Source organism: Euprymna scolopes, chromosome 35, assembly GCF_053919585.1.
Source record: "Euprymna scolopes isolate OS-2025 chromosome 35, ASM5391958v1, whole genome shotgun sequence".
NCBI classification, from domain to species: Eukaryota; Metazoa; Mollusca; class Cephalopoda; order Sepiida; family Sepiolidae; genus Euprymna; species Euprymna scolopes.
The window spans coordinates 28,123,102-28,137,085 of record NC_136516.1 but is presented as its reverse complement, the minus strand read 5'-3'; the positions used below and the strand labels follow the sequence as shown (position 1 = coordinate 28,137,085).

The following is a 13,984-nucleotide window of genomic DNA, read 5'->3' as shown; positions in this document are numbered from 1 at the left end:
CACCATATTTTTACCAACTAATCCTCTGGCCAACTTTGGGTAGGATTAAAACTGCTATCTTCAGGCAATACCCACTTGAAATTGTAGAGATTCAATGCCTCTATCCACTGCGTCACTGGCCATGAAGATATATAAAATATATAAACTGAAACCTTAAGACAGTGAGTCAAGTATGATAACCATTACACCAGCTTGACACAATCTTTTAAAAGTATTTTCAAACAAACTGATATTTAACATAAGGAAGCTCTCATGTTTTACATACAAATTTTTCAATTTTGGCCCCTTAGCAGCCCTTTTTACTGAATGAAAACTGATTAAAAAGTTTTCCACATGTCTGAATATTCTATATACCAAATTTGAAGTTTGCAGATCAAATATTTGTTGAGTATATAGGTTGAGAATTGTCTTCACACACACATTCTCACTTTTATATAAAGATAAGTCATTCATCATGTGCATCTGAGCTTCAATCTATGGTCCCCCCCCCCTCGCCAAACTTTCACGAAAAACACTCGTCTGGCTGAAACCACAATCAATAATTTCCCCCACTCTTTAACTGTGCCTAAACCTAAATGTAGATTCCATAAACAAAGCTTCTTTCTTAGAATTGCACACCTGTGGAACTCCGTTCCGTTTCCCTGCTTTTCAGCTGACTACAATATGGATGTCTTCAAGTCCAACGTAAACAAGTTCTTGATGAGTCATCCCTTTAAGTAATAAAATTTACCAAATTTCCACTAGTAATAATTTACTACAATATTGTTCCATTGACTACCATATACACATTAACCCTCACCGTCGAGTGGCCTCCGGGTCTTGATAAATGGTGATTCCTTTGTATAAAAAAAAAAAAAATGCAGGAATTTGGACAGAATTTCAAATGGAACACTTTATTCCAAAATTCCGGAAAACAAGTGACTATGATTGAAACATTTCATGGCTGCAAAAAAGTGCCAAACGCTCTGGGTGATGTATGATTCCCTTAATGTGTGATCTTAAGGGCAAATGTTACAAAGCCTACTGCACAATTCGGGTCATTATCTTTCCAACGAGCCTTCATTTGTTAAATTCTGATCAATAGTCGTTGAGATTTGGAGCTTATAAAATTGCCAAAAAAGCTGGTATATCTATATATTAGTGGCCTGGCAAGGCCACAGGAGAGACAACTAAATAAAAAATAAACCCAAAACAAAATATATCCCAAAGCAACAAAACTGAAGCTAGCCAACCAGGACACTGTATACACAAATGTAGGCAACTTTGGGCGTATTTCATTGGTTTGAAAATGTAGGTTCTTTTTTACCAATTGTCATATAATTTGAACCATAGAATAGTATTTATGATCTTCAATAAAAGGTCCAGTTTGAAATTCAGTGCAGATTCCTGAGTTCATCAAGATACACCTGAAGAAGGTCGGAGGCTACATCGACCAAAACATTGTGAAAAATGGCACTCAAGATAAGAACAATAGTCTGAAGAATTCAAATAATACAAATACTAATTTATTGTCCAATTTTTTTTTTTGTCTCAAATTTTGTTTCTACATTTTGTGGATTGTCCATTATGCAAGTTATCTTCTGTGTCAAAGACAGTTTTCTATTGGCTGTGCCATAATTTTGTTTTTAATTTATGATGTAAAGAATATGAGTACACCCGGGTTCCTCCTTACAAGAATATGGTTGGTTTAGCCTTTATGGCCTGGTTGAACTAATTCTTTCAGTTGTACCTATTTACTATGCCTCCCCACGGGACAGAGTTAGACACCAGGGTCGTTTTTTAACGTGGAGAAAAGGTACAAAAATAAAAATTGTCTCAGTCGTGAAGGATTTCTCCTCCACCGAAAGAGAACAAGAAATAGAAGTGCAGCATCTGAAGAACAGATACTACACTTTGATCTTGTTGTAAATAAATGAATATAATGGCATAAATAAAGTAAGAATTCAAACACACCCTGTACGTAGTAGTTCAGTATCTTGGTAGATGCCAGCCTCCAGATTGCATTATATTCAGTATGTCGCCATCTGTCTCAAACAGTGGAGGATTTTGTTTGTTGTCATAAAAACACTTTTTTCAAACACTACAAATAATAATCAAGGTAAGTTTATGAAACGCAAAATTTCTCAGTGATAGTTTAACTATTGAACTTCATAATTTTTCCACTTTGAAGACAATCATGGTATTATGACCCTTTAAACTAACTAAAATTAACAATAAATATTTTTTTAATCATCTACATCATAATTCAAGTCATAAAGAGTCATAAATACTAACTGGTAGATCCGTCTGGGAGAAACATTGAAAGATATGCTGAAAGCCCCATGCTTAAGGATATACCTGCTCCGACCACAAACACGAGTTCAATAAGTCGATTTACTAGATTATTATGTAGCCAAGACCACTCAGCCATTTCAAATGAATATATCTCTTTCACAGGACATATCAATTTGTTATACAGGGTGAGCCAGAAGTAGGTGGACATGGCACATTCACCAGACTTGACCCCGATGGATTTCTTCTTTTGGGGAGTATGTGATCGCTAATTTTTTTTTTTTTTTTTTTTACTGTCCACCTACTTTTGGCTCACCCTGTATATTTAAATTTTATTTTTAATTAACAATTTAAATTTATCGATTGTTTCTTACAAAACATATACTCTTTTAATCCTACTACTAACGCTAATTTGGAGTTATAATGCCCTCTTCCCTCCAAAAAAGAAAAAAAAATTCCAAATGTGCTAAGAAGGATAAATAGTTGCCTCCTGGACTTAGGGTTAGTGTTAAGGTTAAAGGAAATTTTGCTTTCGTTTTCGAAAAATACTAATTGTTAATCATAGTTTGGAAAGAAATCCGCAAAAATCAGAAAGCAAATTTGTATTGTTTTCCATTAGCAATTACAAGAAAGCTTTTCAACCACCGATAGCCATGACTTATAACACCCTATCCAAGAGTTCTTCCTTCAAGCGCTTTGGCTTAACATTCAGAGGCAACATAAACTGGAACAAATACATTGAGGATATTGCAAAAAGTGTTGCAAAGAAGGTGGCTTCCCTCTATCATGCTAGAAAACTACTCACATATCCTGTATCTCTACAAAATTACCATTCGCCCATGCATGGTGCATTGTCGTCATATCTTGGCTGATGCATCCACCACTGGTCGCTTTCTCTCTTAAAAGAGTCTTCAATCTAATAGATCCCATGTTGTCAACTAAGCTCCAACCCCTGTCCCATCGCCACAATGTTGCATCCCTGTGCTTGTTTTACAAGTATTTTTATAGAATGTGCCCTGCTTGACTCAATGTCCTTGCACCTCCTCAATGTATATACCCTCGACAAATCTGTCTAGCGACAAAATCCCACACCACTGTAGAGGTCCCAAATGCCGTAAAACCTTCTACTCTAATAACTTCTTTCTACAGACTGCTAGACTTTGGAATTCCCTCCCTGCTTCCTTAACTGTACTAACATGCAGAAGTTTAAATGTAATGTGAACAAATGTCTCGCTCATCTCCTCAGATAGTTCTTTTTAGACATGGTCCCAAATAATAGCGCCTTACATCCTTGCCTTGTTTATCTGTGCCTAAATCAAAACGCGGATTCCATGAACAAAGCTTCTTTCTTAGAACTGCACGCCTATGGAACTCTGTTCCGTCTGCCTGCTTCCCTCCGGACTACAACTTGGATGTCTTCAAGTCCAATGTTAACAAATTCCTAATGAACCGCCCCCTTAATTAAACACTTCATCAAATCTCCACACTAACGTAATGTACTTGCAATAACCCTTATCCCTGAGTGGCTTCCAGGCCTTGATAAGTGGTGATCACTGTGTAAAAAAAAAAAAAAAAAAAAAAAAATTTTTTTCAAAATAATCTGCTTCAAAACATTTTCTTTCCATTTTATTAAAATGGAAAATCATTTGTTTTATTCATAGTTTTATCGGGGGGGGGGGTTAATTTATTTATTTATTTATTTATCTTTGATTTTCTTCTCCTTCAGGTCAAATTTATTTGAACGCTGACGGAACCATCTACAGACACAACCCCAACCAAACACTTCCAGCGTCAGTTTCTTTCAATCCTGCAGCTCCGGTTTTTTCTCAACATCAGTTTATGATGGACACTCGACAGTATCCTGTAAGACTTTTTTCTTTTGTCGTTTGCTTCAAAAACTTTCATTAAAACTCAATATAACAAGATCACCTGGGGCGATTGGAGTAGCAAGAAAGTGATTAAGAATTATAATAATACTAGCAGGACGTCCGGCGTTGCCCAGTCATAAAATACACATAAATATATTTTAATTCATATAGAAACTGAGACATGTGCATGTGAGTATTACGTTTTTTTCTAAACTGTTCACTTTTTGTAAAAATACTTGAACTGAAACCGAAACCAAAATTTAAAGACAGTAAATCAAGTACGATAACCATTAGGCCAGCTTAACATGATCTTAAAAATGTGTGTTCAAACCTACTTATTCTTAACATAAAGAATCTGTAATGTGGACGATTCACGAATGCGCATTCGTAAAACAATTAGCAAACAGATAAAAAATCTAATGACATCCCCCTCCCACATACCAATTTTTCAGTTTTGCCTCCTAAGCAGCTTTTTTTCGAGATGAAAACTGATTAAAATTTTACACATGTCTGAATATGTTTTTTTAGCAAATTTCAAGTCGGTAGATCAAAAATTTGTTGAGTATATAGGTTGAGAAGTATCTTTACACACACACACACACACATTCTCACTTTTATAGTTATATAGATGAGGGTTGTTTAAAAAGTAATGCCTCCTTTTTTTTATTCTGCCTGAATGGTTCAGAATTAATTGCAAATTGCATTATTATAATGTCTGAACATGCATTCATGACCTAAAAATTTCATCTCGCTGTTGTAGATATTGACAGTGTGAAACTCTTAAGAAAGTAACATTTGTCATGGACATGCATCAAAAACAGCTGTGTCATTGAATTCCTGACAAAAGTGCATTGTAAATGGTGGTTATTATGCAGAAAAAATAAATTCTGGAGCACAAAAGGCTGCTTCCCTTTCATAGTAACACTCCCGTCTTCATAGCTCTTCAACATTTTGAGTAAAAAAAAAAAAAATAATAAAATGGGGGGGGGGCTTACATTGGGAACAACCTTTTTAATGGTAATGAGATGCAGGCATGAATAATTCGAAATGCGAAGAATGTTTTTTTTGACAGATTTCAAATTTCTTGAGGAAAATAGAAAACATTTCTATTTATTTCGGGTCGAGAAATTTGAAGAAAAATCATTTTCAGAATTATGGTCACCAATTAAGAGAGGATGGAGAGGTGGGTGGGGACAAGATCTGGTCTGTCTGGTAATTCTAGAATATTGTATTTAAAATATGGTTGTAAAAATATATCAGGGAAGACTAAAAGATTATAGGCTGAAAAGAATCAATTTTCAAATCTTTTCGTGTTGCATGATCAGCTTTTCTGTCGATCTGGCAATTTTTAGAATATTCTATTTGGTTAACAAGATTCTTTCGGAATGTTAAATTTTGATTTCAAATGATGTATTTTCTAAATAAGTTTTCGTTATAACACCTTTACTTTATATATCATTTGAAAGAGCGTCTTTTGCTCTATCCAATCGTTTAAATTACAATCGTTTTAAAACAATTATGTCTTCTTTTTCGAACATTAAATACAAGATGGAATAAAAAAAAAAAATATCTTCACCATTTTCTTATTTCAAGCTAAGCCAAAAAACTGCTGAACGAGTTTGCGATATCAACAAAGCATTTGACCCAGGAACCACTACTGAACACACAGCACATTGGTGATTTAAGAAATTTCATGGCAGCGACAAGTCTTGAAGATGAGTGTAGTGGTCGGCCATCGGATGTTGATAACAATCAATTAAGTCAAAACCAATCCACGCACAACTGTTTGAGAACTTGCTTCTGAATTAGACGTAACATATACAACAATTTCCAACCACTTGAGAGATATTAGAAAAACAAAAAAAAACTTGGTAAATGGGTACCTCACAAATTGAAAGACAACCGAAAGAAATGTCGTTATGAAGTGTCATCTTCCCTTCTTTTACGCAACTCGTTTTTCGACCGGGTTATGACTTGCGATGAAAAGTGGGTTCTTTATGATAACTGGTGACGCTTAGCTCAGTGATTAGATGCCAATGAAGCTCCACGACACTTCTCAAAGCCAGAGTTGCACCAAAAGAAGGTCATGCTGACTGTTTGGTGGTTTGATGGTCTGCAACCGGTCTCATCGATTAGTTTTTTTTTTTAATGCAGGTGAAACATATTACGGCGAAGAAGTACTGACAACAAATGGATGAAATGCATCAGAAACTTCAACAACACCCAGCCCAACCACACATTGCTAAACAGACGCTGCAGAAGTTGAACAAATTGGGCTACGAAACTCTGCCTCATCAGCCATGCTCTCCAGACTTCTCACCTAACGACTACCACTTTTTTTTCAAACATCTTAACAACTTTCTGCATGAGAAATGCTTCAAAAGTTTGTTCATTCTGATGGTGTTTATTTGATCAATAAATTTTTGTTTTAGCCGAGATATGTTCGTCTGAATTTAAAAGTTAAAAGATGCAACAACTTTCTTGTTAACCTGATATTTAAAAAAAAACTGATTGAATTGTTTTGGTTATTTCAGGATTCTAGTAGCATGAATGAATTGTCACAACAGTTAGCTTCTGTGAGTCTACCCCAGCAACAGCAAAACGCCAATGATGGCCTGGGAGAATTGCCTCCTGGAACACCCCGGCAAATCTTATACGGCAATGGTACGAATCCTGCTCCAATACAAACGAGCTGTGCACAACAAACTGCTGCATATCAACAGGTATGTCCGTGCGTCGTGTTCGATGCAACGCTTCATGTTTCCGAGTTTCTGTAGATAAGGATTGATTATTCATATTACTTGCAATTCTTCAAACTACTGTTCTCATCACCGTGGCTTAGTGGATAAAGTATTTGGTAAAATTCTGTTGTAAAGTTACACTCTTCTGGAGGTTGAAGGTTTAATCTTCAGTTTGACGACACTTCAAATAAAATTACAAACTTTTACATAATCATCACTGATAGAATGAGAGCTCCATAAATAAAATAAAGTGTTCCTTTTAAAATTCTAGAATTCAAAAGATTCCCGAGTTTGGCAAGATATATCTGAAGAAAGTCGGAGGTTACACTGATTGAAACATTATTGGCGTGACAAAGTTCAAAATAGGCTTCGTAATCTAGTGGGAATGTCCTTTTCTCTTCTCTTCAACCTCTTTCTCACAGAAGATACATTGTGAGTCTGTCTGCTTTATCATTATTTTCATAGCAAGTGTTTGAGCTCCAATCTATGATCCCTCCTCACCAAACTTTCACAAAAAACACTCATCTAGCTGAAACCACTACCAGTTATTTCCTCCACTCTTTATCTGTGCCTAAACCTAAATGTAGAAGCTATAAACAAAGCTTTTTTCTTAGAATTACACGCCTGTGTAATTCTCTTTTTTTTTTTTGTTTCCCTGCTTTTCAGCTGAGTACAATATGGTTGTCTTCAAGTCCAACATAAACAAGTTCTTGATGAACCGTTCCCTTAAGTAATTCAATTTATCAAATTTCCACTACTTACGATTACTATATTATCCGATTGACTACCATACACTCATTAACCCTTATCCTCGAGTAGCCTCTGGAAAGCCTTGATCAATGGTGACTCTTATATTAAAAAAAAAACAAAAAAAACACTCAAGATAAGAACAGTAGTTTAAAGAATACAAATAATATAAGAAAACTTCGTAATGCAGCTGACAAGCATGATTGAGTCCAATTGACAAATGTTTGATTTTCAGAGTTTTTTTTTTTTTTTGTTTTTTTTATGCCGATTATATTCAAAAATATATTCTAACCCATATCTGACAAATATACCCGAATGAGCAAAGTGCAATAGAGATTCAAATTATTGGACTTAAAGGGACCGTTAAAATCTAAAAAGATCTCTTTGTTGGAATGTATGAAATAGTAGGTAAATGTCTGGTATCCGGTAGAATGCCCCATCCCAGCTTAAACAAAATGATAAAGTTGGGGGGGGGGTAAGAATATCTGTTGACGGGTAAATAAATTAAAATAAATGTTTGTTGTGGAAAAAGGTTGCTCTCAGATCCGCATACAATAGTTAAATCAAAAGATAATTTGAATCAACCCCGATTTTAGTTATAAAATAATTATGGAATTATAGCATGGCACAACTGAAAAGTATGACCGATGAGCTATTGACAAATGATTGGTTTTCAAAGATTGAATGAAATTAATTCAACTATGTTTAAAACTAGCTTACCTGTGTCAGTCAACAGGGCCCAAGCTCCTCTAGAGGTTTCTGTTAGGATTACCTTGCCCTTAGCCTTTGGTTCAAATAACCTTCTCTCACAAGGCAGTGGGGGTCCAGAACACTGAACACACACACACACATATATATATCTTTTTTTTTAATGGGAATTAGACCTGGTCTAAAGAGCAAAGTTTATTTTAATGTATTAATACTTTAAAAGAACAGAGCTCACAGTACTGTAGATATATAATAAGCTCAATAGTTATACGTATTCTAGAGCTATATTAATATTCAGTATAAAAATTAACAATTGTAAATTATAAATTAGTTCTAAAAGGATGAACAAACAAAATCAAATTTTTTTATTTATTTTATTTTATTTTTTTTTTGTGGCCAAAAATACAACGTATCCACTTATGTACTGCCAAACTTTAAAACAAATTTTCTAATGCAACTCAATAAAGACTATTCACCTTACTACAAAAATGCTAGTTTTATTTTGGTGTCTTAAACTCCCCACCCCTCTTTTTCCTGATGAGGAGACTATATTCAAAAACACAATCTATGTTGATTATTGTCAATGTTTATTGCCAATTTTAAAAGAATGAATATGATTTGCGAAACGGTCGTACACGCAATTTGATTTTGTTTGTTCATCCTTTTGAAACTGATTTATAATTTACAATTATTAATCTTTATACTCAAAATAAATATATGTATATATATATATATATATATATATATATAGTAATTTATAAAATATATATGGCGATTAAGCTACGCGGAATATTCAGTGTAGCTTAATCGCCATATATATTTTATAAATTACTAACTAGCTCTACCTACGTATTGAGCACTTTTGAAGTAAATACTTAAAGTTTACGCATAAATCTATACTTTTGTATATTAATTTTATGTGAGTAAATGAAGCAGTTATATATATATATATATATATATATATATATATATATAGAGAGAGAGAGAGAGAGAGATAATTATGGAACCATTGAGAAACACAATTGGACACCTACTGACAAATGTTTGATTTTCAAAGATTTTAACAAAATTAAGTTAGCTATATTTGAAAATACATAGAATTACATTTTGATTCGTACTTGTGGATAAGATGTGTTGCAAGCTAAATAGAATCGGTATTTTTATTATAGAAACTGTTGAGGCTTAAGCAAAACAAAGGGAGGTAATTAATATACGATCCACACAGATATTTTCAGGGTCTTCATTATTATTGTAGCGAAATTTGAAAATTGAATTTCATAACATTGAGAAACGTAAATGCAAAAATGTTTAAATACGTTTCAGTGTTAATTGTTTTTTTGTTGTTTTTGTTTTTTCAGGGCTATCCGACTGCTCCTGGTGTTGCTAATCAACCCTTTCGCTACATGCTTCCAGTTCCTCTTCTCCAATCCGGTCAGCAACAAGCTCAAAATCCTGCCCCTGTGCCAATCGATAACCAAGGGAGTAGCCAACCAGGAAGCTCTAACGTCGGCCAGTACCACCAAACTTTCATTACAGGCATGCCAAGCTACTCCTACCAACCTGTTACCTCCCAACCTAATTCCGATGGCTACACCAACACTAACTATGCGCCGCAGCCGCCCCCTCCTCCTCCTCCCCCTCCTCCTCCTCCCCCGCCCCAACCATCAGTCGGTCAGATGGAATCGGCAATGCAAGCGTATCCTTCTTGTCCGTCAAACTACCCCTCATATGGACAAAATAGCTACAATCCTCAGACGCCACAGTACTTCACGGTTGCGGCTTCGAACCCTCAAATGGGTTACAATTTCAACAGTACTGCGACGTACAGGCCTACTACTCCACCTAGTCAAGCTCCGGTGTCGACTCCGAATGTACCTTTAAACGTTGGCCCTTCCCTTAGCATTGGGCAGCCAACTGGCTCTAGTCCAACAGCTAATGCTGCACCACCCCACAGCCAGTACGTGCCGTATCACAACTATGCCCACTACGCTCAAAACCAACCACCCCGTGCACCCAATTCTCAACTCATGCAATTTTCCACCACCCAGGTACACCCTTCCGCTGCTCAGTCATACTCCGTGATGCGACCCAATATGCAAATTAACATGCCCATGCCACCAGCACCTCAGGCAGCCCCAGCCCCACAAGCACCGACCCAGAATTCCGCTGCTGGACAAGCAATTCACACGTCACCACTATGTATAAAAAATCTTTCTGATCTCAACCGGCTCCAGCCAAAAGCTTCACCTGCGAACGGGGGAGGAGGTGGATGTAGCGGAATCGGGGTCAACACTGGCCCACCGTGTGGGAATATGGACTCTAGATATTCGGAGCAGACACCTGCTTGCAATAAAGATTATACTAATAATACAGCTAACATTACTGGACCGGGGGGAGGAACTATACTCAGACCAAATACTGGTAAGTTTTTGCATTTCTATTTCTAAAATTATTTCTTGCTTTTTTTTTTCTTTTTTTTTTTTTTTCTTGTTTTCGGTTTCGTTTTTTGTTTTGTTTTTTGTTTTGTTTTGTTTTTTGTATGTGTAGATTGACTTCATTTGAACCCTGAGACCAACAGTAATTATCACTTCCTACACTGATAATTGCATAAGCATGAAACACTAGTGTCTCTAGGTATAAAAAAAATATTTATCAAAAAAAAATATAGTTATAAGCCCTTTAAGTAAAATTAAAGTTGAGTCCTATTTGTGAATTGAGAATAAAGCCGCGTATTAGTTGCATGCGTCATTCGCAAACTTCCTGTTTGTTTATTTATTTTATTGCAGACTGTTATCTTCATCTTGATAGTTGTTTCACTATGTTTCGCCCAACTCACACTCTGGCCTTCTTCAGGTGATTAACTGCGATAGGATAGAATTGCTGAATCTTGAAACTGTATCCCCAGTAATTATTGCCTTCCATAGTTCATTTAATATATTTGTTTGCGTCTCTTCATAGTGTTGAATATTTCTTATATTGATAGGTTTTGCTTTGTTAAAGATCTATTCTTTAATAACATAATTGTAGGTGTATATATATATATGTATTGTGTATGGTACAATCACATTGACACATTGGTTCTCACTAGATAACCAAAGTTAAACAGCGATGAGCCTTGCTAGTACTAGATGGGTGACACTTTGTAAGACTAGGTGCTGTATGTACTGCATTAAATCATAGAAATTGTTAGTTTGGTATCTGGGTGTGTGTTTAATTCGCTGAGGAAGTTGTAAGCTGTGGCAACGTTTTTAAATGTGACTATAGGAAACAATTTTTTTTTTTTTTTTTTTTTTTCAAACAAAACTTTTTAAATAAAACAAAGATGAAAATATGAAAAAAAAAAAAGGGATGTAGCGGCCAGCTTTTTTTTTTTTTTTTTTTTACTGAACAAAACATATAATATTGATAATACCAACATCTAGTTTTTTACATAAATAATAAATCGCAGTTTTCATTTAATAAAAATTACAATACCTCTACAATTATTGTCGCATTTTCAATTTTTGTACCATTAAAAACTAGATGTTGGTGTTATTAATATTATGAGCTTTGACACAAGCAAAAAAAAAAAAGTCGCCGCAGCTTTAAAAGTTTCATTCTTGTTTTATTAAAGTTTCATTTTTTTGTACTTTTTTTTAAGGTTAAAGACTAATTTTTTGATAACCTTACCGTAACTTTTATTTTTTAATTAATTTCCTATTATCAATGTTATCAACTTTGTTAAATTTAAAAAAAATCGTTGCAACTTTTTTTTTAATGTTTTAATTTAATAAAAAACATCGCGTCCTAAGTTATGAGATGAAAAAATGAACGAATCTTTTAGTAAACGAGGGTTGTCTCCCTCTGCACGGTGACAAATTGTAAAACAGCGCCACTTTGTTACCTTAAATAAAGTAGTTGAAAAACAAATAATTTTTTCATACAATTAATCTAAAGTAACTTTTCCATCGTCATTATTTTCTTATCGTCAAGTCCAAATATCATTTTTTTTATTAATGTTTTCATAGTGTTTAACGCTTTATGTTGGTTTTAAATTTTTTTACATGAAAAAAAAAAAAATGAATGAATCTCTTAGTAAAAACAGAGTTACCTCCCTCAGATCAGTTACGAATTATCCAAAAGCGCCATTAATGTTTCTTGGCATAGTTGTGTGTGTGTGTGTTACTGCTTTATCAAGATCCAAATGCCACTCAAGGATAAGTGTTTGTGTTTGTCAGATGGATGGTGCGACAACGATTGATGATAGTGATTGTAACTGGTCAAAAATTGATTATTTTTTATGGGCATTGTTTAAAACAAGACGTGAAGCCACTTCATGTCAGGAGCTAACAAGAACGAAAATGATTATTGCAAAGTCGAGCCTATATCTAGAAGGAAAACAGTCAGCAGGAAAAGAGTTCCGCAAGATTGCAGTTCTTCAAAAGAATCTACTGAAAAAAGGAGCTGTATTACAATGCGATATCAGAACAGCAAAATGATGAAGACCAATAGACTAATGAGTCAAACGAGCTGGAACAAAGGAAGCAGGGAATAGATCAATTATTAATAAGAATGACTGAATGTGGCCTTTTCAAAATGAAGGAACATCCGGGGGAGGGGTCTAACCGAAACAATATTACTTTAATGATTGACCCCCCCCCAATTCATGTTCGTCCCTATATATTTATTTATTTATATGTATATATTTTTTATCTTCTATCAGTCATAATAAGATATCAAAAAAGTTTTAAAAACTACATCTAGTTAAAAAAAAAAATAAGTAACACATGATTAACCATAACCAGCAACCTCTTAGTTTCATAAATATTATGTTTTTAAGAACTTACAATTGGTTGATGGATTTAATGAAAGTTTAATCCTAAGTAGAACGGATTATATCTCCTGATAATTAAATTACCTTTATAATTCCTGTAAACTTACTTCTAACAAGATCCAAAAATTTGAAATATTAAAGTGCAGAGCTACCCCCGTGTGTTTTTTCCTGCCAAAACATGGCAACTTTTACACCTGACGAAGGTGGAAGGTTACATTGAAAACGTTGTGCATATAACACTCAAGATGAAACCAATTGTCTGGTTAATCTAAACAATACAAACATTCAGACCTCACCCCAAAAATTCAGAACTGTAACAAAAATAGTTGTCAATAAAATTCAACGTTTCTAAATTTTTTAGATGAGGATTGGTTATCTGTATTATTTGGATTCATCGGACTACTGTTCTCATCTTGAGTGTCATTTTCATAACGTTTCAGTCGATGTAACCTCCGACCTTTTTCAGATGTATCTTGTCAAACTCAGGAATTTGGACAGAATTTCAAACGGAACCCATTATTTATTTTACAGATGGTAGCATGCTCTCGTTCCATCAGCCGTGACTGGATAGAGGTCCTAAGTAATTAGTAATTGTATTTTTCGGTTGTTCAACCTTCGGGAAAATATCACTTTTACAGTTGATTTTTCCAAGTACTATAAACACAGTGCGACAAGATACACCTGAAAAAGATTGGCGGTTAAATCGACCAAAACGTTGCGAAAATGACACTCAAGTAATCCGATGTAAACACATCCTTGCTAGCTACACACAGAAGCAGAGATGACCAGAGGACAATGGATCCTGGTGTTGGCTCCTTCTTGATTTTCGTCAAAAC

General features: G+C 34.8%; 1 protein-coding gene across 2 annotated transcripts in view; it reads left to right on the top strand.

Moving 5' to 3' along the window:
• The window catches only part of LOC145259767 (uncharacterized), a 189,898-nt gene that overhangs the window by 164,938 nt on the left and 10,976 nt on the right, over positions 1-13,984 (top strand). For both annotated transcript variants that reach the window (XM_080117508.1, XM_080117507.1), the window contains 3 exons: positions 3,998-4,134; positions 6,674-6,862; positions 9,694-10,756. In XM_080117508.1, the coding sequence (XP_079973634.1) occupies positions 3,998-4,134; positions 6,674-6,862; positions 9,694-10,756 (1,389 nt within the window). The remainder of the gene's footprint in view (positions 1-3,997; positions 4,135-6,673; positions 6,863-9,693; positions 10,757-13,984) is intronic.